Source organism: Aegilops tauschii, chromosome 7, assembly GCF_002575655.3.
Source record: "Aegilops tauschii subsp. strangulata cultivar AL8/78 chromosome 7, Aet v6.0, whole genome shotgun sequence".
NCBI classification, from domain to species: domain Eukaryota; kingdom Viridiplantae; phylum Streptophyta; class Magnoliopsida; order Poales; family Poaceae; genus Aegilops; species Aegilops tauschii.
The window spans coordinates 215706586-215734118 of record NC_053041.3 but is presented as its reverse complement, the minus strand read 5'-3'; the positions used below and the strand labels follow the sequence as shown (position 1 = coordinate 215734118).

General features: G+C 47.4%; 1 protein-coding gene and 1 pseudogene across 1 annotated transcript; one reads left to right on the top strand and one right to left on the bottom strand.

Moving 5' to 3' along the window:
- Positions 1-184: 184 nt before the first annotated feature.
- Positions 185-8824, top strand: LOC109734486 (uncharacterized). Its single transcript, XM_073505959.1, has 12 exons — positions 185-430; positions 1688-2035; positions 2567-2714; positions 2814-3003; positions 4387-4443; positions 4516-5357; positions 5586-5906; positions 5938-6157; positions 6493-6930; positions 7856-8101; positions 8283-8350; positions 8740-8824. The coding sequence occupies exons 2-12, from the start codon at positions 1966-1968 to the stop codon at positions 8822-8824; spliced, it is 2685 nt and encodes an 894-aa protein (XP_073362060.1). The 5' UTR covers positions 185-430; positions 1688-1965.
- LOC141028079 (uncharacterized) lies at positions 2983-4235 on the bottom strand (annotated as a pseudogene).
- Positions 8825-27533: the final 18709 nt, after the last annotated feature.

The following is a 27533-nucleotide window of genomic DNA, read 5'->3' as shown; positions in this document are numbered from 1 at the left end:
TACATGGAATCCAGATGTTTACATATAACTTTACTATTTTGGTGACATGCCATTATTTGTTGTGTGGACATAAACAAGTTATATTTTGAGCCATCAGATATAAATCATGTGGTCTTCTCACTCAGTACCCATACTATATATTTGCTAGTGATGCCTTCCCTGCCCGAACAACCCTAGTACCATCTAACATCCATATATCGCCGCCACCTCTCCTCTAGGACCGACAAAGTCCGTCGGTCCTAACCTCCTGACCCCGCCTTGCCGTGGGCGCTGGCGTTGGGGAGACCTGCTCCGACGTTATTCCTCCACAGCAGCCACCTAGCACGACGGTTCGACGAGCAGGGTCGTCACCGGATCCGGCGAATCCAAGAATGACTGCCACCGGATCTGGTGAGTCATGAAGCCCACGACCATATGCCTCCACCCCCGAGTAAGCACAACTCCCCTAATATCTTTATCTCTGTGTTTACTTCCTGATTTTTGTTTTATGGTACATGTTTTGAGATCCCCCCTTGCTTCTTCACTAGATGGACAACTCCCCTGCTTGTGTGATATATTGAACTGTTATATTTGATGGAAATGAAGGTGTCTAATTGAAATCGATGGGAAGATCTATAGCAGATTGTGTGATATATGTGATATTGTTGTACCGAAATCGAAATAGATATGTCAAACTGCTATATCTGATGTGAAATGCGGATTTGTGAAACTAACATTCGTGATGTGAAACAGAGTTGTAATTGGAAAGTATTTTTTTTGTTGAAATGCATTTTTTTCAGAAATTGGAATGCATGTTTCTCTTTGTGAAATTGTTGTTTCTTCATTATGTGAATGAGAACTTGTGGGTTCATTTTTTTTAAATGGTTTATGTCAGTACTTTGAAATAATGAGTTTCACTCTTTTGTGCAATAAGATACCCGAATAACCGAAATATACTTCGTTCATTTAGAAGTGAAAAAATAGTGAAACTGGTATGTGTATGAAATATTTCGCTTATTAAAATTAAAAAAATTATGAAATTACTTGTCTGAAATATTTGAAATTGGTATTTTCTAAGTGTGTGTTTTGTTATTTCAGTGTGATATGTATTGCAAAAGTTGTCGAGATATAAATTGAAATTGTTTGTGTCACATTTGCTACAATGGATTTCACTCTTTTTGAGTAAAAATGAATTTGGAGTAGCTAAAATCACCTTTTTTCTAAGAAATTGAAATTGTTTATGTCACCCATTTGAATAATCAGTTTCACTTATTTGTGAAAATATATGAAATTACTTGTCTGAAATATATGAAATTGGTATTTCTTATATGTGTAATTTGTTATATCAGTGTGATTTGTATTGAACAAGTTATGGTAATATAAATTGAAATTGTTTGTGTCAATTTTTTCTTATATGTGTAATTGGTATAACAGAAATCATGATTGAAATATAAAAAGATTGATTTTTTTGTTGTTGTTTCTGTAGTACACTCATTTTTTAAATAATAAGTTTTGCTGAAACTATTGAAATTATTTTTTAAAATGAGTGAAATTAGTTTGTTGAAATAATTGAAATATGTGATAGAAAGAATTCAAATCAGCATTGTTAAATTTACTGAAACAGAAATTGATATGTGTATCAAAGTTAATAAAACTGGAAGTTTAAAATGCGAAACAGAAATTGATATGTGTATCAACTTTTTGGCAGGATTTCAAACCAGTTTAAATTGAGAGGTTGATCCTTTTAAATGCATGCCTGTACGTGTGTGAAATGGGAGACTTGCCTCTGTCCCAGTCGTATGATTAAAGCGAGTGGCATGGCTGAAATCATGTGGGTGGGCTCCAGCTATTTAAATACAGTGGCTTCAATGAAGAAAACGGTGAAATACAGAGATACAACAAAGGACAGGTTTTGAGTTGGCAGGATTCTATTGGTTGGTCAATCACAGCTAGCTGTCGGCTCTGTTAAAAACAACTTTGCGTGTCATGGATCCCGATGTCGTCGCTATCTCTCAAGAGTCAAACTCCTCATCTGACGCAATCCGGCTCAGGGGAGGTAATAGCACCCCAGGTACCCTAACTTGCACAGAATGTGATGATTTAGTCCCAAACTTGCAAAACTTTACTTCACCATATCCCAACTTGCACCTCATGTGATGATTTAGTCCCAGGCCAATCACAGCTCGACAATTGGCAGCCAGGTGGCTGGACCGGTCAGCGCACGCACTTTTGCAGAAAACCCCCTGCCATTTTCTTTAATCAACCCGCACTCACCTCCCATAATTTTGTTCCCAGGTGTTCCCTATCATGATCTGAGCTCAGCAAACAACTCAACCGGTCCCATGTTCGATCGTTATAGTAGCGGCCCGGGTGGTTTGTTCACACAGAACAAGATGAGGAGGTGTAACCCTGTGGCTTTCGGCATGACACCGGCTGTCAAGGTCTAGAATGTTTGTCTGAATGCCTGCGCTCCACAGGTGCGTGCCTATCAGGCTATGAGAAAAAAAAATTGTAACTGGGATGTGCAGATCCTTGAATAGTAATTTGGTTCGGAAACTAACGACAATTTAAATGAACAAAATTTCAGCCAACCCACTGCACCAGATGCTGATGGTCGTTGAGTTTGGATCTTCACCGTTCGATGTTGGCATGGGACATGAGGAGAGCGACGACGAGTTGTCATTAGTCTTCTATGAAGCTGTGCAGCAGTGCAGAGACAAGAAGGAACTCGGCGGGTACGTGCTGAGTGGCGTGCTCCGTTTTAGTACATTTGTACATTCGTTTACTTTGCTTAATGATTGCTGATTTGCTTGCTTTGCTGTTGACTGTTTCAGACAATGGTTCCGCCACACTATTCCTTTCCTCGTGGAGGTGACAGGGCACCGGTTTAGAGTTTGGTTCGAGTACACGGTTGACTTCAGCTTCATGTGCATGGAAGGCGCCGTTCGATGCTTCAACGAGAAGGACCGTGTCATGAGTTGGAACCAGCCAGTGTGGAGGCTGCTGGTCTCTCTTCAAGTTTGGGTACGTGCACTGGTGAACAGGAGCCGTAGTGCGTGCTGTCCCATGGTACAAAAACAAGAGATCATCTATTGACTCCAAAGCTATGGGACGTACTCCGTGCTAAAGAAGTACTATTCGGTTGGGAAGTACCAATGCGCGCAAAACATTCTGGCACCCCAGCCCGCTCTGCAGTCCACTTCGAGAAGCCCGTCCCGCCGCCGCCCCAACACCAGCAGAAGCCGCCGGCGCCGCAGCCCGGCACGTACGTGGTGCAGGTGCCCAAAGACAAGGTCTTCCGCGTGCCGCCGCCGGAGAACGCGCGCCTCTTCCAGCACTACACCCGCCGCGCTGACTGCTCCTGCCTCCGCGCCTCTACCTCGCCGTCGTGGTCCTCTCCCTCGCCGTCCTCCTCGCCGCCGCCGTCGGGGTCGTCTACCTCGCCTTCAAGCCTAGGCAGCCGGCGTACTCGGTCGTGTCCCTCGCAGTGTCGGGCCGCGCCGGCGTCAGCAACGCCTCGGCCCCCGGCCCGCTCTCGCCGGGGTTCGCCGCGACCGTCCGCGCCGACAACAGCGCCAACGGCAAGGTCGGCGTGCACTACGACGGCGCCGGGAGCCGCGTCGCCGTGTCGTACGAGGGCGTGAGCCTGGCGGACGGCGCGTGGCCGGCCTTCTACCAGGCGCCGTGCAACATCACGGTGTTCGTGGCGAAGGCGAAGGGCACCGGGATACGGTTCTCGGAGCGCGAGCGCGGGCAGATGGCCGCGGCAGAGCGGCTCCGATCGGTGCCGTTTGACGTGGACATCACGGTGCCCGTGCGGCTGCAGCTCGGCGGCGTGAGGACGTGGGCCGTGCCGGTGACGGTTCGGTGCGCCATGACGGTGGACAGGCTCGCCGCCAGCGCCAAGGTGGTGTCCAGGCCGTGCGACGTCAATGTGCCGTTCTGGAGGAACTGACGCCGCCGATGCAAGAAAAAATGGCTAATGGCTGATTAGGAGAGCAGTTCTTGCAGGTAGCGGCCAAGGATTCATGCTGCTTCCGTGATTCTTTTTTCTCCCCATTAATTTGTATGTTGGTTTGATCGAGCAATGTTAATTCTTTTCTCCTTTGAGAACTTGAAATCATGTATGTTCTGCCGCGAAATTGTGCTGCGGTAAAGATGTTCATGGGGTGCAACCTCTCTTCTCCTGAAAGACTGAAAGAAAATGGTGTTGTGCACTGATACATGTTCTGTTACAGTCTGAACAGTTTTATCATGTGGTTTTCAGTAGAAACTACACATTTTATTTTGGAACAGTAGCAACTACATGTCGTTCTGAATATGAAATACATGAACATTCGTAGTTCCAAGCAAACTTGGAATCTTGGATGTACTCCACTTTACACTAGGTTATTTATGCTTTTGCAGTCAATGGGAGGTGAGTGTGGGTTGATTAAAGAAAACGGTAGGAGGTTTTCTGCAAAAGTGCGTGCAAGTTGGGGTATGGTGGAATGAAGTTTTGCAAGTTTGGGACTAAATCATCACATTCTGTGCAAGTTAGGGTACCTGGGGTGCTATTACCTCGGCTCACGGTACAGAGCATCGACGGCAAGACGACCGTGGTCGTGGCGGGTCCACAGGACACTTTTAGGCGAGGTGCTTGGTCGCTTCGTGGACGTGGGACCCAGGAGGAGAAGTGACCTCCATGCCGTGCACGAGTGTCGGAACCTCCACCTCGAGGCGAAAATCGGCGAGCTGGACCTCCCGCGCGACGCCACTTTGCACTTAACCCGATATCCCGACGCATGGAGCCGCACATCTCAGATTGCCGCGGCGGCCACAACCGACATGGGCGTCTCTAACGAAACTGCCGAGTTGTTCAAGAGGTTCATACACGACGGCAAAGTCCAAATTGATCCACTGGCACAACATCTCGGTGTCCCCAACTGCTCACCGTGGACCGACTTTGAGCATGTCACCAAGATGCTTTACACCAGGGACATCGTCCTGCTCGTCAAGAAGTTCCTTGCCGGCGCCAAAGCCACCAACGAGAGACAAGCAGGGACGGCCGTGGAGTACCTCGACGTCCTCCTGCGCAGCGGTGTCATCGGGGTTCTGGTCCGCCTCTACTCCACCGGCTCTATGCTGCATTACTTAAGAGCCAATTCGGTGATCATCTGCCTCCTGTATCCGGAGATAAGCGGCATACTCCCTCGCCTTGAGGTGTGCTTTCTCCCACTCTTGTTGGAGTTATGTCGGTTGATACCCGCCGCCTCCGGCAAAGGCAGAAGCAACCTGCTCTACGAGAAGTGTAGGCACAGGCTGGTGGCAGTGCTCTCTTTGTTCGAGCGGACGCCGTCGCTACGCATGCCGAAGATGCCTCAAGAGTGGTTGATCAAGTAGTTAATACCAATTGCCAAAGACGCGACGGACGTGATCATTCGCTACATGGCAGCAGGGTGGGCGGCCCCGGATGATAAGCTATTTGTGTTCAGAGTATTCTTTGCACTGATGTGCTACTTCCGGCGCCGAGAGGTTTACGCACAGCGCACAGACGGTCCTGTGGGAGCGGTGCTGTCCCGGACGGTGATGTCCCTGCTGATTTCGGTCGATGCATTCATGAGGAGGTTGGAGGGAGCCTCGCCGTCGAGCGAGCGGAGGTCAAGTTTGGCGACCAAGGAGCAACACCAGCAGGACGCGACTCACAACATCTTGCCGGGTTTGGTGACCTTGGAGCAGCACCAGCGGGATATGGTTGACGACATCTGGGTGGTGCTAGGCCAACTAGATATGTGGTCCGTGACGGACCGCCACTTGGCCGGCGCCATCCTGGCCACCTGCACGGCGCACGCGGCGTGCCTGAATGCGCTCGTGCTCGGTACCAGCGCCGACAGGAGCCGGTGCAAGGACATCAGCCGGATTGTCGTCAAGCACAAGGACCTCCTCGGGTTCGACCGACGTGCGGATGCATTTCGCCAGAGCGATGCTACCGGAAATGGACGCAACGTCGTCAGCGCTCATGCTGTTTGACGATGAGCCTCATGCGCTTGAGATGCTCATTGATTGGTCGCAGCTGCTGCCCGACTCCTTCAGATATGTCTCCGAGGCGGCGAGCCACGTGCTCCATGGTCGCCTGTTCGTGGAGTTCCAGGACGAGGAGGCCATTGGCGAGGGGGTAGCAAGGGAGTGGATCTCCCTGGTGTGTCGTGCGCTGTTCGACCCGCGGCATGGCCTCTTCTCGTCCTGTCCGCGTGAGCGGCGAAGGTTCTTCCTGAATCGAGGTGACAACATCCTGTTTAATTTTCTTTACTTCCTTCATTATCTAGAAAATAGTACATTCAAAATCATGTTCACATCAAATCAAATGCCATTTTTCATGACTAATGTATTCAATCGTTCATTTCGGCTGGAAGCAGCATCTAGAGTGGATCCACTGCAGCTGAAGTACTACGATTTTGCGGGACGGATGATCGGACTGGCCCTGATGCACAACGTCCAGTGGGGGTTCGGTTTGACCGGACCCTCTTCTTTCAGCTAGCCGGGAGGCCTCTCACCCTGGACGACGTTGCAAACGCAGACCCAAGTGCGCATGCAAGCTGCAAGAAAATCCTAGAGATGGATCCTGATCTCGTCGATTCAGACGCGCTGGGTCTCACATTTGCGAGGGAAGTTGGGGTATTTGGCTCAGGGGAGGTCATTGAGCTCCTTCCGGGAGGGAGAGATATCGTTGTCGATAGCAAAAACAGAGGCCGGTACATCGATCTGCTAATCCAAAGTCTCTTCATGGCCAGCACCAAAGATCAACTAACTCATTTCGCTAAGGGATTTTCCTACATGCTCGTAAAGCCGGAATTGCGGAAACATTTCTTCCTGAGCTTGCATTTGGAAGATCTTGACAGTATGCTGGGCGGGCGCATCGGCAACATTGATGTGCAGGAATGGAAAGAATATACCAGATATGATGGGGGGGGGGTACACCCAACAAGATGATCAGATCAACTAGTTCTGGGAGGTATATGATATCTCCAATCTTAGTTTATTCGTTGCTCTAGATTTTACTACCATGTTCTAGTGCAAATTTTATACTAATTGAAATCCTCATATTTCTAGGTCGCATGAGAATAGTTCTTTTTTACATCATACCAAGTTGTAATAAATTTTAATAGTTTATCTGGACATAGGCACGTGAAAACGAAATTTGGGTCATTCCATTTCTGTTGGGAAGGAAGCAGGAGGCATGCGAAGCATCGAGACCACCAGGGACAGGTTTCATCTTGTCTACATTAGGGGGTATCGGGGGTGCAGGTTTGTTAAGGAAGCAGCAACCTCGGTGCCTATCTTAAGGGTCTGGGGGATACAGGTTCTTCGGGGAAGCAGCAGCCTCAGTGTGTATCTTAGGGGCGCGGTTGCGGGTTCGCCTGGAAATTTTAGGTGGTTCGCAAGATTAGCGGGACGACCGAGGGTTGTGGCAAGCCCGACAGTGGGAGGAGTTCGAGGGGAGGGTGGGCCAGCCAAGCAATCCCTGGAGCACCGCTGGAGGAGGCATGCAATTAGGCCTGAGATGGATCGGCGACGGTAAGAGGAAGAAGAGAAACATTGCGTACCGGTTCAAGGTTGAAGATGAAGTACTGTCTGTTGAATCTTTAACCAACAGTTGAGATAATAGGGGCGTAATCGACTGAATCTTTGCTAATTTTCAAGCCGCTAGCGCCTAGCCGCTCCCAAAATTTTAAAATGAGCACCTACTTTATTTTTGTTCGGATACACTTCCCAATAAGAAACTTAGTTTTTCTTGGATATGTTTTTTCTCAGATAAGGCAAGATTTCACTTACTCTTAAATCTGCATATTATGTTCTTTGCAACTAGTAATAGCCACCTCCTATTTTTATCTCACAGGCCGTGAAGAGCATGATGGTTGAAGAGCAGAGACGATTGCTCTTCTTCTGGACCTCTGTCGAATATTTGCCATTTGACGGTTTCCGCGGGCTAGACCTAGGTAGTGGTCTAGTCATATCTAAAGCATCATCGAAGACCTCGGAGCATCTCCCTTCATCGTCCACCTACATTTATCGACTGAACCTGCCAGTGTATACCTCCTTCGCCATGATGTTGAGCCGGCTACAGAAGATCACCCAGGAGCATGTGAGCAACAGCTTTGGTGAGATATGATCTTCGGTGCTGATCTTATCCGTGAAAGAATTCAAAAGGTGTTCACATGTATTTTCACACTAAATTAAGAGTGAATTTTAGTTTCCCCCCTAATTTGACCGTTGTGACATTAAGCATCCCTTTAGTATAATTTCATTTGTTATACTTCATTTAGGAAAAGTGTGTCACTTTTACACCCTTCTACTTTTGTGAGCATTCGAAACGAGAGTTCTCGGCTCTCAGGTCCGTGTGGCACGCGTCAAATGGCCGGTTTTCACAACGGATAACTTGAGACGCGCCTATAGCTTTTTCTTTCCCCTATCACAAGACGACTAGGGAGAGCATTCCTCGCCTTGGTCTCCGCCGGCGAACCGTGGATTCGTCTCCCCTCCACCTGCCACTCTGTCGGTCGATGGCGGAGAGAATATTCCTAGTGCCACGACTTAGATAGGTAGAGTTTTAGGCGGCGCTCGAGCGGATGGTGATGCTTCTTCTTTGAGTCAGTCTTTCGAGTTTCAATCCTTCTCAAGTTCGTTTATCGGGACAAATTAGACGAAGCTTCGGCGTAGATTCTTGCCAGCTTCTCGGAGCGATGAGGTTAGAGTTTCTTGTCGTGCGTACGCAACGACGAGATTTGGTGTGAGGTTCTTCACATCTATTCAAGAATTCAACGACAACAACTGCGGCTCCGGGACGCTGGTCCTTAGGGGCACGTGAACGAAGACTTCCCCGTTGTCATCGACAAGATTAGTCCGGCTTTGGTATGGGAGCGGCGACGGCGGCGCGTCCGTGGCTCATTCTGGCGGCGGTCAGGCTATGCATTCGGTTTTTTCGGTTTGATTCGGTTCAATTTATACGGTTTTTGGTTTATATGGTTTTTATACTTTGGTTTATATGATTTTATACATGGATACGGTTCGATTTCGGTAATAACCATTTAATTTTGGTTTGGTTTCGGTAATAACCAAAATTATTAAAGTTGAAGCGAATTTTTGAACAACAAAAATTTGTGTGGTCACATGATTCGGTCTGTGTATGTAGGTTAGATTTTTCTTGTGTGAATTGTGTATGTACATAGGATCCTTAGATGGCAGACATGATTGGCAGCAGATACGAGGGATTAGGCAGGTTTCGAGGGTACATGTGCTTTGGTCGTAGGCATTGGAATTTATAGATGGCAGTACACGAGGGAGCAAGCAGAAAAAAAAGAACGTCAATCCTGCACATCTCCCACGACCACGAAACCACAACCCACCTTGATGTCAAAACAAAAGCCACGACCCACTTGGTGGGGCCCTCTCCAGGCCGATCATCATGAGTATCGACAAAAGTGATCGACAGATTGTTTTTTTTATAGTTTTTTTAGAGTGATTGTTTTTTTAGTTTGATCGACGGGATGGAGTCGTCTGCGCGTGGATCGCTCGACGAAAGCGGCCGTATGGGCGGGACAATTTGAGGCCCAACTAAGTATCGCGCGCGCCAGGTGCCCTGGTGAGATTTCTGAAAAAAAAAATTAAAATTTCTCAAAAAAAAGGTGCCCTGGTGAGTTCAAGCTCCAGCGGTTTAGATGTTTAGTACCATATCACCTACGGAGCTGCAGCGCACTGGGCGAGGGGCTATAAAATAAGTGGAGGCTGAAGGGTTAGGTACAGATTTTAGCTCAATCCGAGCTATTTTTGGTTCTATTGGTTTAACTGAAACCGTTTGGTTTCTAACTGAAAAACCGAAGATCAAATGGTTTCTAACCGAAAAAACCGAGTATATTTGGAAACTGAAACCGAAAACCTGAAATTTTGGTTTGTTTTTTTGTTATGTTTTTGGTTTTTGTTTTTGTTTTGCACATTTTAAGGCGGTGGCAATGGTCGTTCAGTGGTCCATGGACCTTAATGTAGTTTTAATTATATTTGAAGTGTTTTGTACTTTCAGTAAATCTTCATCCTTTTTGCAAAAATGGCCGGTTTTCACTACTAAATGAGAAGCCATTTATGACACTACTACTATAGAAGTAGTAACTTAGATTAGGACACCTCCGTTCCAAATTACTCGTTGTGGTTTTTTTAAAACCACGACAAGTAATTTGGAATGGAGAGAGTATAAGTAAAGAAATAGAAGAAAAACATCATCTTTGGTAGGTACAACCAATTAAGATCGAACTTAGAGCTCACGAAAACACCAGCTTATAGAGCTCAAGGATACCTCTCCCCCGGAGGCTGTTCATCCACTGTACTAGTTCATCCTTAGCCCTCGAGGCAATCCACCACCACCACACTGGAGGAGGGTATTACACCATAACGGTGGCCCGAACTAGTATAAACCTCTGCGTCTCGTGTTCTTTGGGTTCATCGAGCTAGGCCGTGAGATTGTTGAGCGGCGAACTAGAGAGAGAGTTCTTTGTGCGCACCCCAGAGTTCGAACCTCATAAGGGTTTGCCAGAACCCAGAATCCGACAATGACCGTGGTTGATGAACCGACTCCGGTGATTCATAGCCCATGTTTACATGAGAAGTTCATTCCTAATCTTCCCATCTTGACCACCAATATTGTCCCAACATCTAGGAAACATGTGCCACAAATTCCATGTGAGGAAGAGAGTTCACAATCCAAAATCCCACAACTTGAGAGTGATAAGAAAAGCAAGCTGAGTGACTCCACCAGAAGTGAGGAAGAGTGTCCACTTTCAAAAATCCCACCACTTGAGAGTGAAAAGAAAAATGAGTTGAGTGACTCCACCAAATGTGAGGAAGAGTGTCCACTTTCCACAATTCCATATATTGAGGGTGATAAGAAAAGTGAGGTGAGTGAGTCCACAAAATGTGAGGATCAAATTGTTCATGATGAGATTAGAGAAATGCAAGGTCCCCACCTAGATATACCACACATTCAGGGAAAGAGGATTACTGTGTTGTGTGAGTCCACTAAATGTGAGGTTGATATTTTTCAACAAGATAAAAGCGAGATAACTAATCCACCACCATGGGAAATTAGTAGTCCACCAAATGAAAAGAGAGAGGAACATTCAGTAACTAACCTTTCACAAAATTCTCTGTCTTTGAAATATGTGCAGGTGCAGAAGGCATACCTATCAGCCATCTTGCCATGATGGGAGATTGAGATCCAAGAACAAATATGGAGGACATGGAGTACCACTTGTTGGAGATCGTAGCAGAAATTAAAAAAATTTCTACGCATCACCAAGATCAATCTATGGAGTAACTAGCAACGAGAGAGAGGAGAGTGCATCTTCATACCGTTGAAGATCGCCAGACGGAAGCGTTGCAAGAACGCGGATGAGGGAGTCGTACTCGTAGCGATTCAGATCGCGGTGGATTCCGATCCTAGCGCCGAACAACGGCACCTCCACGTTCAACACACGTGCAGCCCGGTGACGTCTCCCGCCCCTTGATCCAGCAAGTAGGAGGGAGAGGTTGAGGAAGAAGGCTCCAACAGCAGCACGACGGCGTGGTGGTGATGGAGTGGCAGTTCTCCGGCAGGGCTTCGCCAAGCTCACGCGGAGGAGGAGAGGTGTTGGGGAGGGGAGGGGTTGCGCCTTGGATGTGGTGCTGCAGCCCTCCCCTCACCCCTCTATTTATAGGGAGAAGGGGAAAGGGGGCCGGCCCCTCTAGATGAGATCTAGAGGGGGGCGGCGGCCAAGGGGGAGGGGGCTTGCCCCCCAAGCAAGGGGGACGCCCCCCTTTAGGGTTCCCCCAACCCTAGGCGCATGGGCCCTAGGGGGGTTGGCGCCCAGCCCACTAGGGGCTGGTTCCCTTCCACCTACAACCCATAAGGCCCTCCGGGGCAGGTGGACCCTCCCGATGGACCCCCGGAACCCCTTCGGTGGCCCCGGTACAATACCGGCATACCCCCGAACACTTCCGGTGACCGTATGATGACTTCCCATATATAAATCTTCACCTCTGGACCATTCCGGAACTCCTCGTGACATCCGAGATCTCATCCGGGACTCCGAACAACATTCGGTAATCACATACAAACCTTCCTTATAACCCTAGCGTCATCAAACCTTAAGTGTGTAGACCCTACGGGTTCGGGAATCATGCAGATATGACCGAGACACCTCTCTAGCCAATAACCAACAGCGGGATCTGGATACCCATGTTGGCTCCCACATGTTCCACGATGATCTCATCGGATGAACCATGATGTCGAGGATTCAAGCAATCCCGTATACAATTCCCTTTGTCAATCGGTACGTTACTTGCCTGAGATTTGATCGTCGGTATCCCAATACCTCGTTCAATCTCGTTACCGGCAAGTCACTTTACTCGTTCTGTAATGCATGATCCCGTGACTAACTACTTAGTCACATTGAGCTCATTATGATGATGCATTACCGAGTGGGCCCAGAGATACCTCTCCGTCATACGGAGTGACAAATCCCAGTCTCGATCCGTGCCAACCCAACAGACACTTTCGGAGATACCTGTAGTGCACCTTTATAGCCACCCAGTTACGTTGTGACGTTTGGTACACCCAAAGCATTCCTACGGTATCCGGGAGTTGCACGATCTCATGGTCTAAGGAAATGATACTTGACATTAGAAAAGCTTTAGCAAACGAACTACACGATCTAGTGCTATGCTTAGGATTGGGTCTTGTCCATCACATCATTCTCCTAATGATGTGATCCCGTTATCAATGACATCCAATGTCCATGGTCAGGAAACCGTAACCATCTATTGATCAACGAGCTAGTCAACTAGAGGCTCACTAGGGACATGTTATGGTCTATGTGTTCACACATGTATTACGATTTCCGGACAACACAATTATAGCATGAACAATAGACAATTATCATGAACAAGGAAATATAATAATAACCATTTTATTATTGCCTCTAGGGCATATTTCCAACAGTCTCCCACTTGCACTAGAGTCAATAATCTAGTTACATTGTGATGAATCGTACACCCATAGAGTTCTGGTGTTGATCATGTTTCGCCCGTGGAAGAGGTTTAGTCAACGGATCTGCGACATTCAAATCCGTATGCACTTTACAAATATCTATGTCTCCATTTTGAACATTTTCACGAATGGAGTTGAAGCGACGCTTGATGTGCCTGGTCTTCTTGTGAAACCTGGGCTCCTTGGCAAGGGCAACAGCTCCAGTGTTGTCATAGAAGAGAGTCATCGGCCCCGATGCATTGGGAATAACTCCTAGGTCGGCAATGAACTCCTTCATCCAGATTGCTTCATGTGCTGCCTCCGAGGCTGCCATGTACTCCGCTTCACATGTAGATCCCGCCACGACGCTTTGCTTGCAACTGCACCAGCTGACTGCCCCACCATTCAAAATATACACGTATCCGGTTTGTGACTTAGAGTTATCCAGATCTGTGTCGAAGCTAGCATCGATGTAACCCTTTACGACGAGCTCTTCGTCACCTCCATAAACAAGAAACATATCCTTAGTCCTTTTCAGGTACTTCAGGATGTTCTTGACCGCTGTCCAGTGTTCCATGCCGGGATTACTTTGGTACCTTCCTACCAAACTTACGGCAAGGTTTACATCAGGTCTGGTACACAGCATGGCATACATAATAGACCCTATGGCCGAGGCATAGGGGACGACACTCATCTTTTCTCTATCTTCTGCCGTGGTCGGGCATTGAGCCGTGCTCAATTTCACACCTTGCAATACAGGAAAGAACCCTTCTTGGACTGATCCATATTGAACTTCTTCAATATCTTGTCAAGGTATGTGCTTTGTGAAAGACCTATGAGGCGTCTCGATCTATCTCTATAGATCTTGATGCCTAATATGTAAGCAGCTTCTCCAAGGTCCTTCATTGAAAAACACTTATTCAAGTAGGCCTTTATGCTTTCCAAGAATTCTATATCATTTCCCATCAATAGTATGTCATCCACATATAATATGAGAAATGCTACAGAGCTCCCACTCACTTTCTTGTAAACACAGGCTTCTTCATAAGTCTGTGTAAACCCAAACGCTTTGATCATCTCATCAAAGTGAATGTTCCAACTCCGAGATGCCTGCACCAGCCCATAGATTGAGCGCTGGAGCTTGCATACCTTGTCAGCATTCTTAGGATCGACAAAACCTTCCGGCTGCATCATATACAATTCTTCCTTAAGGAAGCCGTTAAGGAATGCCGTTTTGACGTCCATTTGCCATATTTCATAATCGTAGAATGCGGCAATTGCTATCATGATTCAGACGGACTTCAGCTTCGCTACGGGTGAGAAGGTCTCATCGTAGTCAACTCCTTGAACTTGTCGATAACCCTTAGCGATAAGTCGAGCTTTATAGATGGTAACATTTCCATCCGCATCTGTCTTCTTCTTAAAGATCCATTTATTTTCTATCGCTCGCCGATCATCGGGCAAGTCTGTCAAAGTCCATACTTTGTTTTCATACATGGATCCTATCTCGGATTGCATGGCTTCAAGCCATTTGTTGGAATCTGGGCCCGCCATTGCTTCTTCATAGTTCGAAGGTTCACCGTTGTCCAACAACATGATTTCCAGGACAGGGTTGCCATGCCACTTTGGTGCGGAACGTGTCCTTGTGGACCTACGAAGTTCAGTGGTAACTTGATCATGATCGTCATCATTAACTTCCTCTCTAGTCGGTGCAGGCACCACAGAAACATTTTCTTGTGCCGCGCTACTTTCTGGTTCGAGAGGGGTCATCCATCAAGTTCCACTTTCCTCCCACTTACTTCTTTCGAGAGAAACTCTTTCTCCAGAGACCCGTTCTTGGCAACGAAGATCTTGCCTTCGGATCTGAGGTAGAAGGTATACCCAATGGTTTCCTTAGGGTATCCTATGAAGACGCATTTTTCCGACTTGGGTTCGAGCTTTTCAGGTTGAAGTTTCTTGACATAAGCATCGCATCCCCAAACTTTAAGAAACGACAGCTTAGGTTTCTTTCCAAACCATAATTCATATGGTGTCGTCTCAACGGATTTCGACGGAGCCCTATTTAAAGTGAATGTGGCAGTCTCTAAAGCATAACCCCAAAATGATAGCGGTAGATCGGTAAGAGACATCATAGATCGCACCATATCCAATAGAGTACGATTACGACGTTCGGACACACCATTATGCTGAGGTGTTCCAGGCGGCGTGAGTTGTGAAACAATTCCACATTTCCTTAAGTGTGTGCCAAATTCGTGACTCAAATATTCCCCTCCAGGATCTGATCGTAAGAACTTTATTTTCCTGTCACGTTGATTTTCAACCTCACTCTGAAATTCCTTGAACTTTTCAAAGGTCTCAGACTTGTGTTTCATTAAGTAGACATACCCATATCTACTCAAGTCATCAGTGAGGGTGAGAACATAACGATAGCCACCGCAAGCCTCAATGCTCATTGGACCGCACACATTAGTATGTATGATTTCCAATAAGTTGGTTGCTCACTCCATTGTTCCGGAGAAGGGAGTCTTGGTCATTTTTCCCATGAGGCATGGTTCGCACGTGTCAAATGATTCATAATCAAGAGACTCCAAAAGTCCATCTGCATGGAGTTTCTTCATGTGTTTGACACCAATGTGACCAAGGCGGCAGTGCCACAAGTATGTGGGACTATCATTATCAACCTTACATTTCTTGGCATTCACACTATGAATATGTGTAACATTACGTTCGAGATTCATTAAGAATAAACCATTGACCAGCGGGGCATGACCATAAAACATATCTCTCATATAAATAGAACAACCATTATTCTCGGATTTAAACGAGTAGCCATCTCGCATCTAATGAGATCCAGATACAATGTTCATGCTCAAAGATGGCACTAAATAACAATTATTGAGGTTTAAAACTAATCCCATAGGTAAATGTGGAGGTAGCGTGCCGACGGCGATCACATCGACCTTGGAACCATTCCCGACGCGCCTCGTTACCTCGTCCTTCACTAGTCTCCGCTTATTCCGCAGCTCCTGCTTTGAGTTACAAATATGAGCAACCACACCGGTATCAAATACCCAGGAGCTACTACGAGCGCTGGTTAGGTACACATCAATAACATGTATATCACATATACCTTTGGTATTGCCGGCCTTCTTATCCGCTAAGTACTTGGGGCAGTTCCGCTTCCAGTGACCGTTTCCCTTGCAATAAAAACACTCAGTCTCAGGCTTGGGTCCATTCTTTGTCTTCTTCCCGGCAGCTTGCTTACCTGGCGCGGCAACTCCCTTGCCGTATTTCTTGAAGTTCTTCTTACCCTTGCCTTTCTTGAACTTAGTGGTTTTATTCACCATCAACACTTGATGTTCCTTTTTGATCTCCACCTCCGCTGATTTCAGCATTGAATATACCTCAGGAATGGTCTTTTCCATCCCCTGCATATTGAAGTTCATCACAAAGCTCTTGTAGCTAGGTGGGAGCGACTGAAGGATTCTGTCAACGACCGCGTCATCCGGGAGATTAACTCCCAGCTGAGACAAGCGGTTGTGCAACCCAGACATTTTGAGTATGTGTTCGCTGACAGAACTATTCTCCTCCATCTTACAACTGTAGAACTTGTCGGAGACTTCATATCTCTCAACCCGGGAATGAGCTTGGAAAATGATTTTCTGCTCTTGGAACATCTCATATGCTCCGTGCTGCTCGAAACGCTTTTGGAGCCCCGGTTCTAAGCTGTAAAGCATGCCGCACTGAACCAGGGAGTAATCATCAACACGTGTTTGCCAAGCGTTCATAACGTCTTGGTTTGCTGGGACGGGTGCTTCACCTAGCGGTGCTTCAAGGACATATGCTTTCTTGGCAGCTATGAGGATGATCCTCAAGTTCTGGACCCAGTCTGTATAGTTGCTACCATCGTCTTTCAGCTTGGTTTTCTCTAGGAACGTGTTGAAGTTGAGGTTGACATTAGTGTGGGCCATTTGATCTACAAGACATATTGTAAAGATTTTAGACTAAGTTCATGATAATTAAGTTCATCTAATCAAATTATTAATGAACTCCCACTCAGACAGACATCCCTCCAGTCATCTAAGTGATACATGATCCGAGTCAACTAGGCCGTGTCCGATCATCACGTGAGACGGACTAGTCATCATCGGTGAACATCTTCATGTTGATCGTATCTTCTATACGACTCATGTTCGACCTTTCGGTCTTCCGTGTTCCGAGGCCATGTCTGTACATGCTAGGCTCGTCAAGTCAACCTAAGTGTATTGCGTGTGTAAATCTGGCTTACACCCGTTGTATGCGAACGTTAGGACCTATCACACCCGATCATCACGTGGTGCTTCGGAACAATGGACTTTAGCAATGGTGCACAGTTAGGGGAACACAATTCTTGAAATTTTAGTGAGATATCATCTTATTTAGGCTACCGTCGTTCTAAGCAAATAAGATGTAAAACATGATAAACATCACATGCAATCAAATAGTGACATGATATGGCCAATATCATTTTGCTCCTTTTGATCTCCATCTTCGGGGCGCCATGATCATCATCGACACCGGCATGACACGATGATCTCCATCATCGTGTCTTCATGAAGTTGTCTCGCCAACTATTACTTCTACTACTATAGCTAACGGTTAGCAATAAAGTAAAGTAATTACATGACGTTCCAGTTGACACGCAGGTCATAAATAAATTAAGACAACTCCTATGGCTCCTGCCGGTTGTCATACTCATCGACATGCAAGTCGTGATTCCTATTACAAGAACATGATCAATCTCATACATCACATATATCATTCATCACATCCTTCTGGCCATATCACATCACATGACACATGCTGCAAAAACAAGTTAGACGTCCTCTAATTGTTGTTGCAAATTTTTTACGTGGCTGCTATAGGTTTCTAGCAAGAACGTTTCTTACCTACGCCAAAACCACAACGTGATATGCCAATTTCTATTTACCCTTCATAAGGACCATTTTCATCGAATCCGATCCGACTAAAGTGGGAGAGACAGACACCCGCTAGCCACCTTATGCAACTAGTGCATGTCAGTCGGTGGAACCTGTCTCACGTAAGCGTATGTGTAAGGTCGGTCTGGGCCGCTTCATCCCACGATGCCGCCGAATCAAGATAAGACTAGTAAAGGCAAGTAAATTGACAAAATCGACGCCCACAACAACTTGTGTTCTACTCGTGCATAGAAACTACGCATAGACCTAGCTCATGATGCCACTGTTGGAGATCGTAGCAGAAATTCAAAAAATTTCTACGCATCACCAAGATCAATCTATGGAGTAACTAGCAACGAGAGAGAGGAGAGTGCATCTTCATACCATGGAAGATCGCAAGACGGAAGCGTTGCAAGAACGCGGATGAGGGAGTCATACTCGTAGCGATTTAGATCGCGGTGGATTCCGATCCTAGCGCCGAACAACGGCACCTCCGCGTTCAACACACGTGCAGCCCGGTGACGTCTCCCGCGCCTTGGTCCAGCAAGGAGGAGGGAGAGGTTGAGGAAGAAGGCTCCAACAGCAGCACGACGGCGTGGTGGTGATGGAGTGGCAGTTCTCCGGCAGGGCTTCGCCAAGCTCACGCGGAGGAGGAGAGGTGTTGGGGAGGGGAGGGGCTGTGCCTTGGATGTGGTGCTGCAGCCCTCCCCTCACCCCTCTATTTATAGGGAGAAGGGGGAAGGGGGCCGGCCCCTCTAGATGAGCTCTAGAGGGGTGGCGGCGGCCAAGGGGGAGGGGGCTTGCCCCCCAAGCAAGGGGGCGCCCCCCTTTAGGGTTCCCCCCAACCCTAGGCGCATGGGCCCTAGGGGGGTTGGCGCCCAGCCCACTTAGGGGCTGGTTCCCTTCCACCTACAGCCCATAAGGCCCTCCAGGGCAGGTGGACCCTCCCGGTGGACCCCCGGAACCCCTTCGGTGGCCCCGGTACAATACCGGCATACCCCCGAACACTTCCGGTGACCGTATGATGACTTCCCATATATAAATCTTCACCTCCGGACCATTCCGGAACTCCTCGTGACGTCCGGGATCTCATCCGGGACTCTGAACAACATTCGGTAATCACATACAAACCTTCCTTATAACCCTAGCGTCATCAAACCTTAAGTGTGTAGACCCTACGGGTTCGGGAACCATGCAGACATGACCGAGACACCTCTCTAGCCAATAACCAACAGCGGGATCTGGATACCCATGTTGGCTCCCACATGTTCCACGATGATCTCATCGGATGAACCATGATGTCGAGGATTCAAGCAATCCCGTATACAATTCCCTTTGTCAATCGGTACGTTACTTGCCCGAGATTCGATTGTCGGTATCCCAATACCTCGTTCAATCTCGTTACCGGCAAGTCATATTACTCGTTCCGTAATGCATGATCCCGTGACTAACTACTTAGTCACATTGAGCTCATTATGATGATGCATTACCGAGTGGGCCCAGAGATACCTCTCCATCATACGGAGTGACAAATCCCAGTCTCGATCCGTGCCAACCCAACAGACACTTTCGGAGATACCTGTAGTGCACCTTTATAGCCACCCAGTTACGTTGTGACGTTTGGTACACCCAAAGCATTCCTACGGTATCCCGGAGTTGCACGATCTCATGGTCTAAGGAAATGATACTTGAGATTAGAAAAGCTTTAGCAAACGAACTACACGATCTAGTGCTATGCTTAGGATTGGGTCTTGTCCATCACATCATTCTCCTAATGATGTGATCCTGTTATCAATGACATCCAATGTCCATGGTCAGGAAACCGTAACCATCTATTGATCAACGAGCTAGTCAACTAGAGGCTCACTAGGGACATGTTATGGTCTATGTGTTCACACATGTATTACGATTTCCGGACAACACAATTATACCATGAACAATAGACAATTATCATGAACAAAGAAATATAATAATAACCATTTTATTATTGCCTCTAGGGCATATTTCCAACACCACTACACGAGGTGCGTGTGTGAAGATTGATTTCGGAAAGGCATTCAAGTACTCAATGAGGTAAAACAAAAAGGATCTTCCATTTTGATGCACCCCGAGGTATGCACATATGAACTCTTGAAACAATGGAAAAATGAAATAAGAGAAAATTTATTGGGCACATACTTCAGCACACCATCAATCCATCAATATAATTTGTTCAACCATGATGGAAAAACAATGGATTTGGGAAACTTGAGATCCACACAAAAAAGTTCAACTTTTTCTTTCCCTAGTTATTTTGTAGTGTCCTTGTGCTATAATTTTGTAGACCGAGTAAAGTTGAGGATGACTTTTCTCCAAGAGATGGAGGATGATATGGACATGCTCATGGTTGGTTATAAATTTTGCGCCATGGAAACGTTTGCTGGAAGGAACTCCTAAGTCGAACAAAATATCATGTTGGCATCATCCATAAGATACCAAACTTGAAAACTAAAAATCTCTATATCATGACACCTTTGCATTATGATTTGGTATTGCCCTACTTTCCTTTATGTGATGACCAGGTAGAGTCGAGGATGACTCTTTTTCAAGAGAGGGGGGATGATGAGGACATCTCAATTAATGAAACAACACCGATCATCCCTGGACAAACTCCAAGTGTGATAAACAAATGCATGATCAGATGCAACACAATTCTAAGGTGAAAGCTACAAATGAGGATTGCATTATTCCTTTGCATGAATATTATCTACTTCCCTTGTACTTATATTTTGTAGATCAACGAGAGTCAAGGACGACACTTCATCAAGGTAGGGAGGATGATTAGCACATGGGTACATCATACACGACTTTTTAGAAATGTGCAAAATTTAGGTAGAAAGAATTACTAAGCCGAATCATGCAAACACATGCCCAGGTGAACGCTAACTTAAGTTCATACTATAATCTTTAATACATGGCTGCAATTTCATATCCATTGTTGTTGGTTGAACTGAGGTATCACATGGAAGAAATGCAATAATCTATGAGCTCTTGAAGCAACCGGTTTGGAGGAACAAGTTTGGAGATAACAAGTTTCAAGTGAAGCTGATGCTATTAGTTTTTACCTCTGATGTCTTGTTGTGCCACACCCATGTGGTGGAGAGACAGGGCCATAGGGGTACATCACCACAAGCTACATCAAATTATATTTCCAATGCAAAAAAACATCACATCATTTGGAGTTGTGAGTCAAAAGTTCTAGCCGATCTCGTGGAAGGTGTCCAGGCTGTCAAGGCTTCACGAGTTTCTCAGGGGCTCTCCAACAACTCCCAAAGTTGACTGCTTATTCCCCCAAGGAAGCCATCCAAACCTATTTACTTTTGAAACCATTTTCACACCTAGCTAAGGGGGTTGTCCCTACTATAAAACCCCACCTCCCACATCCTCTAGAAAGAACCTTTTGTCAAACCATTCAGCTACAGGCTTATGCAGCAAGACTGCTAGAGAGATCCGAGAGATCCTTGCTACCTTTGCTCTTGCGAATTCATCCAGATTCGCGGGAAGGAGCCTCGGTTCCGTCCGTTTTGTGTGGGTTAGTCCATGTTTGTGGTTCTGCGATTGTTCGGACATCGGGTTGGAGTTCTTGTAGCTTCGGTCAGCCATCCCCAACGTACGGGTTGCATCCAACCTTGGCAGGTATAAAGCTAGTTATCCTGGATGCTTGCAGGTAGTTATCCCTCCTGATTCGATCCTACAACGTGAAGATCGGGCCCCCCTCGGGCGTGAATTCGTTCATCGGGTTCCCACCTATCATCTGGCATCAGAGCTTTCGTTGACATGGTAGGATCTGTTATCCAAGTTTATCTTGCTATCATCCCTTTGGATCGAGTGTTTTTCATGCTATATTTTCTGTCCTAGAAGTACAAAGCCCCACCAAAAATAAATCCAAGCCTTGTTGGTGCTGAGATCTTCTTTTTGCATACCTTGCATGTTCTTCATCTTTTAGATCTGCACCAAGTTCATCTTCGTAATTGTTTTTAGTTTGGTTGTTGTGCTTTGGAAAAAGAGTGAAAAAAAGTGTGGCAAAAAATTTTAAGAAAGAAAGAAAAAGAGTGGCAAAAAAGTCAACAGAGAAAAAGAAAGCATTGTGTAAGATCCAAAAGTTTCAGCGGTAGAAAAATTTCAAAACCTTGTGTGTTGTGTGTTTTTCAATCTTGGTGCAAAGGTGAGGCAGATCTATCCCCATATTTTCTTGGTTTGCATCAACTTGATTTTAGCACAAACCCCTTTTTTACCCCACCGAGCTCCACCAAAAACCGAAGCTAGTTCTTTGATCCTTGTCTTTCAATCGCTTTAACACATCCAGGAAAAGCACAATCTGATGTGAACTCATAAGAACTTTGGTGAGTAAGAGGTGAGGTTGTGTGATTCCACAAAAGTTATCCTATTCCACTTTTGTAGCCCCACTAACATGGCAGGATCTACACCAAGTACGCGTCAAAAGAATCATGGAGGAGAAAATTGTTTGGCCACCCGCGTTGATGTGCAGCAACTCGAGAACAACATACTCCGAGCCATGGAGAGGATGCTTCACGAGCGTCCTCTAGCAGGTGGTGATAGGGTTCAATACCGACAATACCCTTCTACTCATGAGGTGCAGCAAAGAACACATGCAGGGCATGGTGTCGCTACTGGTCGTTGGTGTGCTGCTGCTGCTCCTGAAATGCGGCAAGGACGACATGCTTGAGGGCAAGCTACTGCTGCCCCTAGGCATGTTGTTGCTGATCATGAATCGCAGCAAGGACGTCATGGCCGATAGCAAAGTTACGTCACCCGTCGGCACACCGACGACCCACCATAAAGTATTACCGTGGTTGACGAACCGACTCCAGTGATTCATAGCCCATGTTTACATAAGAAGTTCATTCCTAATGTTCCCATCTTGACCACCATTATTGTCCCAACATTCAGGAAACATGCGCCACAAATTTCATGTGAGGAAGAGAGTTCACAATCCAAAATCCCACAACCTGAGAGAGATAAGAAAAGCAAGCGGAGTGACTCCACCAAAACTGAGGAAGAGTGTCCACTTTCAAAAATCCCACCACTTGAGAGTGAAAAGAAAAATGAGTTGAGTGACTCCAACAAATGTGAGGAAGAGTGTCCACTTTCCACAATTCCATATATTGAGTGTGATAAGAAAAGTGAGGTGAGTGAGTCACAAAATGTGAGGATCAGATTATTCATCATGAGATTAGAGAAGTGCATGATCCCCACCAAGATATACCACACATTCAGGGAGAGAGGATTAATGAGTTGTGCGAGTCCACTAAATGTGAGGTTGATATTTCTCAACAAGATAATAGCGAGATTAGCGATCCACCACCATGGGAAATTAGTAGTTCACCAAATGAAAAGAGAGGAACATTCAATAACTAACCTTTCACAAAATTCTCTCTCTTTGAAATATGTGCAGGTGCAAAAGGCATACCTATCAGCCCTCTTGCAACGATGGGAGATTGAGATCCAAGAACAATTATGGAGGACATGGAGTACCACTACACAATGTGCGTGTGTGAAGATTGATTTTAAGAAAGGCATTCAGGTACTCAATGTGGTAAAACAAAAAGGATCTTCCATTTTGATGCACCCCGAGGTATGCATGAGGGAGTCCTGGATTAGGGGGTCCTCGGACAGCCGGACTATATACTTTGGCCGGACTGTTGGACTATGAAGATACAAGATTGAAGACTTCGTCCCATGTCCGGATGGGACTCTCCTTTGCTTGGAAGGCAAGCTTGGAAATTCGAATATGTAGATCTCCTCCCTTGTAACCGACTCTGTGTAACCCTAGCTCCCTCCGGTGTCTATATAAACCGGAGGGTTTAGTCCGTAGGACAACAACAATCATAATCATAGGCTAGCTTCTGGGGTTTAGCCTCTATGATCTCGTGGTAGATCAACTCTTGTAATACTCATATCATCAAAATCAATCAAGAAGTAAGTAGGGTATTACCTCCATCGAGAGGGCCCGAACCTGGGTAAACATCGTGTCCCCCGCCTCCTGTTACCATCCGCCTTAGAAGCACAGTTCGGGACCCCCTACCCGAGATCCGCCGGTTTTGACACCGACATTGGTGCTTTCATTGAGAGTTCCACTGTGCCGTCGCGATAAAGGCTAGATGGCCCCTTCAATCATCGGTAACGATGCGATCCAGGGTGAGATTTTCCTCCCCGGACAAATCTTCGTTTGGCGGCTTCGTACTGCGGGCCAACTTGCTTGGCCATCTGGAGCAGATCGAGAGCTACGCCCCTAGCCATCAGGTCAGGTTTCGAAGTTTGAACTATACCGCCGACATCCACGGAGACTTGATCTTCGACGGATTCGAGCCCGTGTCAGGTGCGCCGCACAGTCACGATGAGCATGACTTAGCTCTGCCATCGGACAATGTTCGGGAAATCACACCTGCGGCTACTCCGGCCCTCAATCCGGAGCAGATCGTGCCATCCGAGGACGGGTGGATAGACCCCGCCACGGAGGCCGCGCACTCAGCGGCGATAGAGCCGAATGCTGACTTCACCTCCTATGAGACCCGTGTTGCTGGACACTTGGATTCGTCCCAGGCCACGGGCTCCGAACTGCCTGCGTCCGTGCCTATTGAATCTGATTGGGCACCGATCATGGAGTTTTCCTCCACGGATATATTTCAGCACTCGCCCCTGGGCGACGTGCTAAATTCATTGAGGTCTCTCTCCTTGTCAGGAGACCCTCGGCCGAACTATGTCCGGCTTGAGTGGGATGCGGACGACGAAGAAATTCGTTCCCCACCCACCACCCACTTAATAGCCACTGTCGACGACTTAACCGACATGCTTGATTTTGGCTCCGAAGACATCGACGGTATGGACGATGATGCTGGAGACGAATAGGAACCACCGCCCATAGGGCGCTGGACTGCCACCTCATCGTATGATCTATACATGGTGGACACCCCCAAAGAAGGCGATGGCGATAAGGCAACGGAGGACAATCCCTCCGAGAAGCAACCCAAGCACCGGCGTCAGCGGCGCCGCTCTAAGCCCCGCCATAGCAAAAGCAGCGATACCGGCACAAGAGACAATAACGCTGCAGATAATGTCGAAGACAACAATCCCCTCCAGCCAGGTTTCGAGCAGTAGGACGGGCAAGCTAGCCCTAAGGAGCAGGCAGCTGGCGGAGAATCTGAGGATGACAATTACATGCCCCTCTCCGAAGACGAGGTGAGCCTCGGCGACGAAGAATTTATCATGCCTGAGGATCCCGTCGAACAGGAGCGCTTTAAGTGTCGGCTTATAGCCACAGCAAAAAGCCTGAAGAAAAAGCAGCAGCAGCTTCAAGCTGACCAAGACCTGCTAGCAGATAGATGGACTGAGGTCCTGGCGGCCGAGGAATACGAACTCGAACGCCCTACCAAGAGTTACCCAAAGCGCAGGTTGCTACCCCAACTCGAGGAGGAAGCATTAAAACCTACATTACCAGCATATGATGCGGCTGATCGGCCACTTCATGGCCGAGACAGAGTGGCATATCAGCCCGAAGTCCAGCCCGCACCCGTCGCCAGTTAAACAAAAACACCAAGGCCCGGGGCAACACGCAGGACCTGCGAGACGTATTGGAAAACAAAGAAGGACATAAAAGATCGACCTACGGATCACGGGGGCGCGCCCCAACGCGTGACGATGATCATCACGCCGGATACACTAAAAGCAAATCCGGCCAGGCCGAATATAGCAGACAAGACTCGTATGAACTGCGTCGTGACATAGCCCAGCACAGAGGCGCCGCACACCCCCTATGCTTCACTGATGAAGTGATGGATCACGAATTCCCAGAAGGATTTAAACCCGTGAACATTGAGTCATGTGATGGTACAACAGACCCCACGGTATGGATCGAGGATTTCCTCCTCCACATCCACATGGCCCGCGGTGACGATCTACATGCCATCAAGTACCTCCCACTAAAACTCAAAGGACCAGCTCGGCATTGGCTGAATAGCTTGCCAGCAAACTCCATTGGCAGTTGGGAAAATTTGGAAGATGCATTCCTTGACAACTTCCAGGGCACTTATGTGCGACCACCGGATGCTGATGACTTGAGCCACATAACCCAACAGCCAGGGGAATCAGCCAGGAAATTTTGGACTCGGTTCCTAACTAAAAAGAACCAAATTGTCGACTGTCCGGATGCCGAGGCCTTAGCGGCATTCAAGCATAATATCCATGATGAGTGGCTCGCCCGACACCTCGGCCAAGAGAAGCCAAAGTCCATGGCAGCCCTCACAACACTCATGACCCGCTTTTGAGCGGGCGAAGATAGCTGGCTGGCTCGCAGCAACAACACATCAAGAAATCATGGCAATTCAGATGCCAAAGATAGTAACGGCATACCACGTCGCAACAGACACAAGCGCCGCAACAACGGCGACAACGCCAAAGACACGGCAGTCAATGCCGGATTCAGTGGCTCTAAATCCGGTCAGCGGAAAAAGCCGTTCAAAAGACGCAATCCGGGCCTGTCCAGTTTGGACCGCATACTCGATTGCTCGTGTCAAATTAACGACACCCCGATAAGCCAGCCAACCACACCAACAGAGAATGCTGGGTGTTCAAACAGGCCGGCAAGTTGAATACCGAAAACAAGGAAAAGGGGCTGCATAGCGACGATGAGGAAGAGCCCCGGCCGCCAAACACAGGAGGACAGAGGAAATTTCCTCCCCAAGTGAAAACGGTGAACATGATATACGCAACCCATATTCCCAAGAGGGAACGGAATCGTGCACTAAGGGACGTCTATGCGATGGAGCCAGTCGCCCCAAAGTTCAACCCATGGTCTTCTTGTCCGATCACTTTCGATCACAGGGACCACCCCACTAGTATCCGTCATGGTGGTTCTGCCGCATTGGTTGTTGATCCCATCATTGACGGATTTCACCTCACTCGAGTCCTTATGGACGGTGGCAGCAGCCTGAACCTGCTCTATCAGGATACAATGCGCAAAATGGGTATAGACCCCTCGAGGATCAGATCAAACCCACAAAAACCACCTTCAAGGGTGTCATACCAGGTGTAGAGGCCTGTTGCACGGGCTCAATCACACTGGAAGTGGTCTTCGGATCTCCGGACAACTTCCGAAGCGAGGAGTTAATCTTCGAAATCGTCCCCTTCCGCAGTGGCTATCACGCACTACTCGGACGAACCGCATTTGCTAGATTCAATGCGGTACCGCATTATGCATACCTCAAGCTCAAAATGCCAGGACCTCGTGGAGTTATAACAGTTAATGGAAACACAGAACGCTCGCTCCGCACGGAGGAGCACACTGCAGCCCTCGCAGTGGAAGCACAAAGCAGCCTTCTGAGGCCAACCGCCAATTCGGCAAAAAGGAACCCGGACACCTTCAAGCGAGTCCGAAGTAACCTGCAACAGGATCTCCAAGCACGTTCAGAACTTGGGTAGCAATTCGGCCTCCGTCATAGTCCCAGTCAAGCGGCAAAATTTGTGCCGCGCGTACATAACTACGCACTCAAGATACCATGGGCATAGGC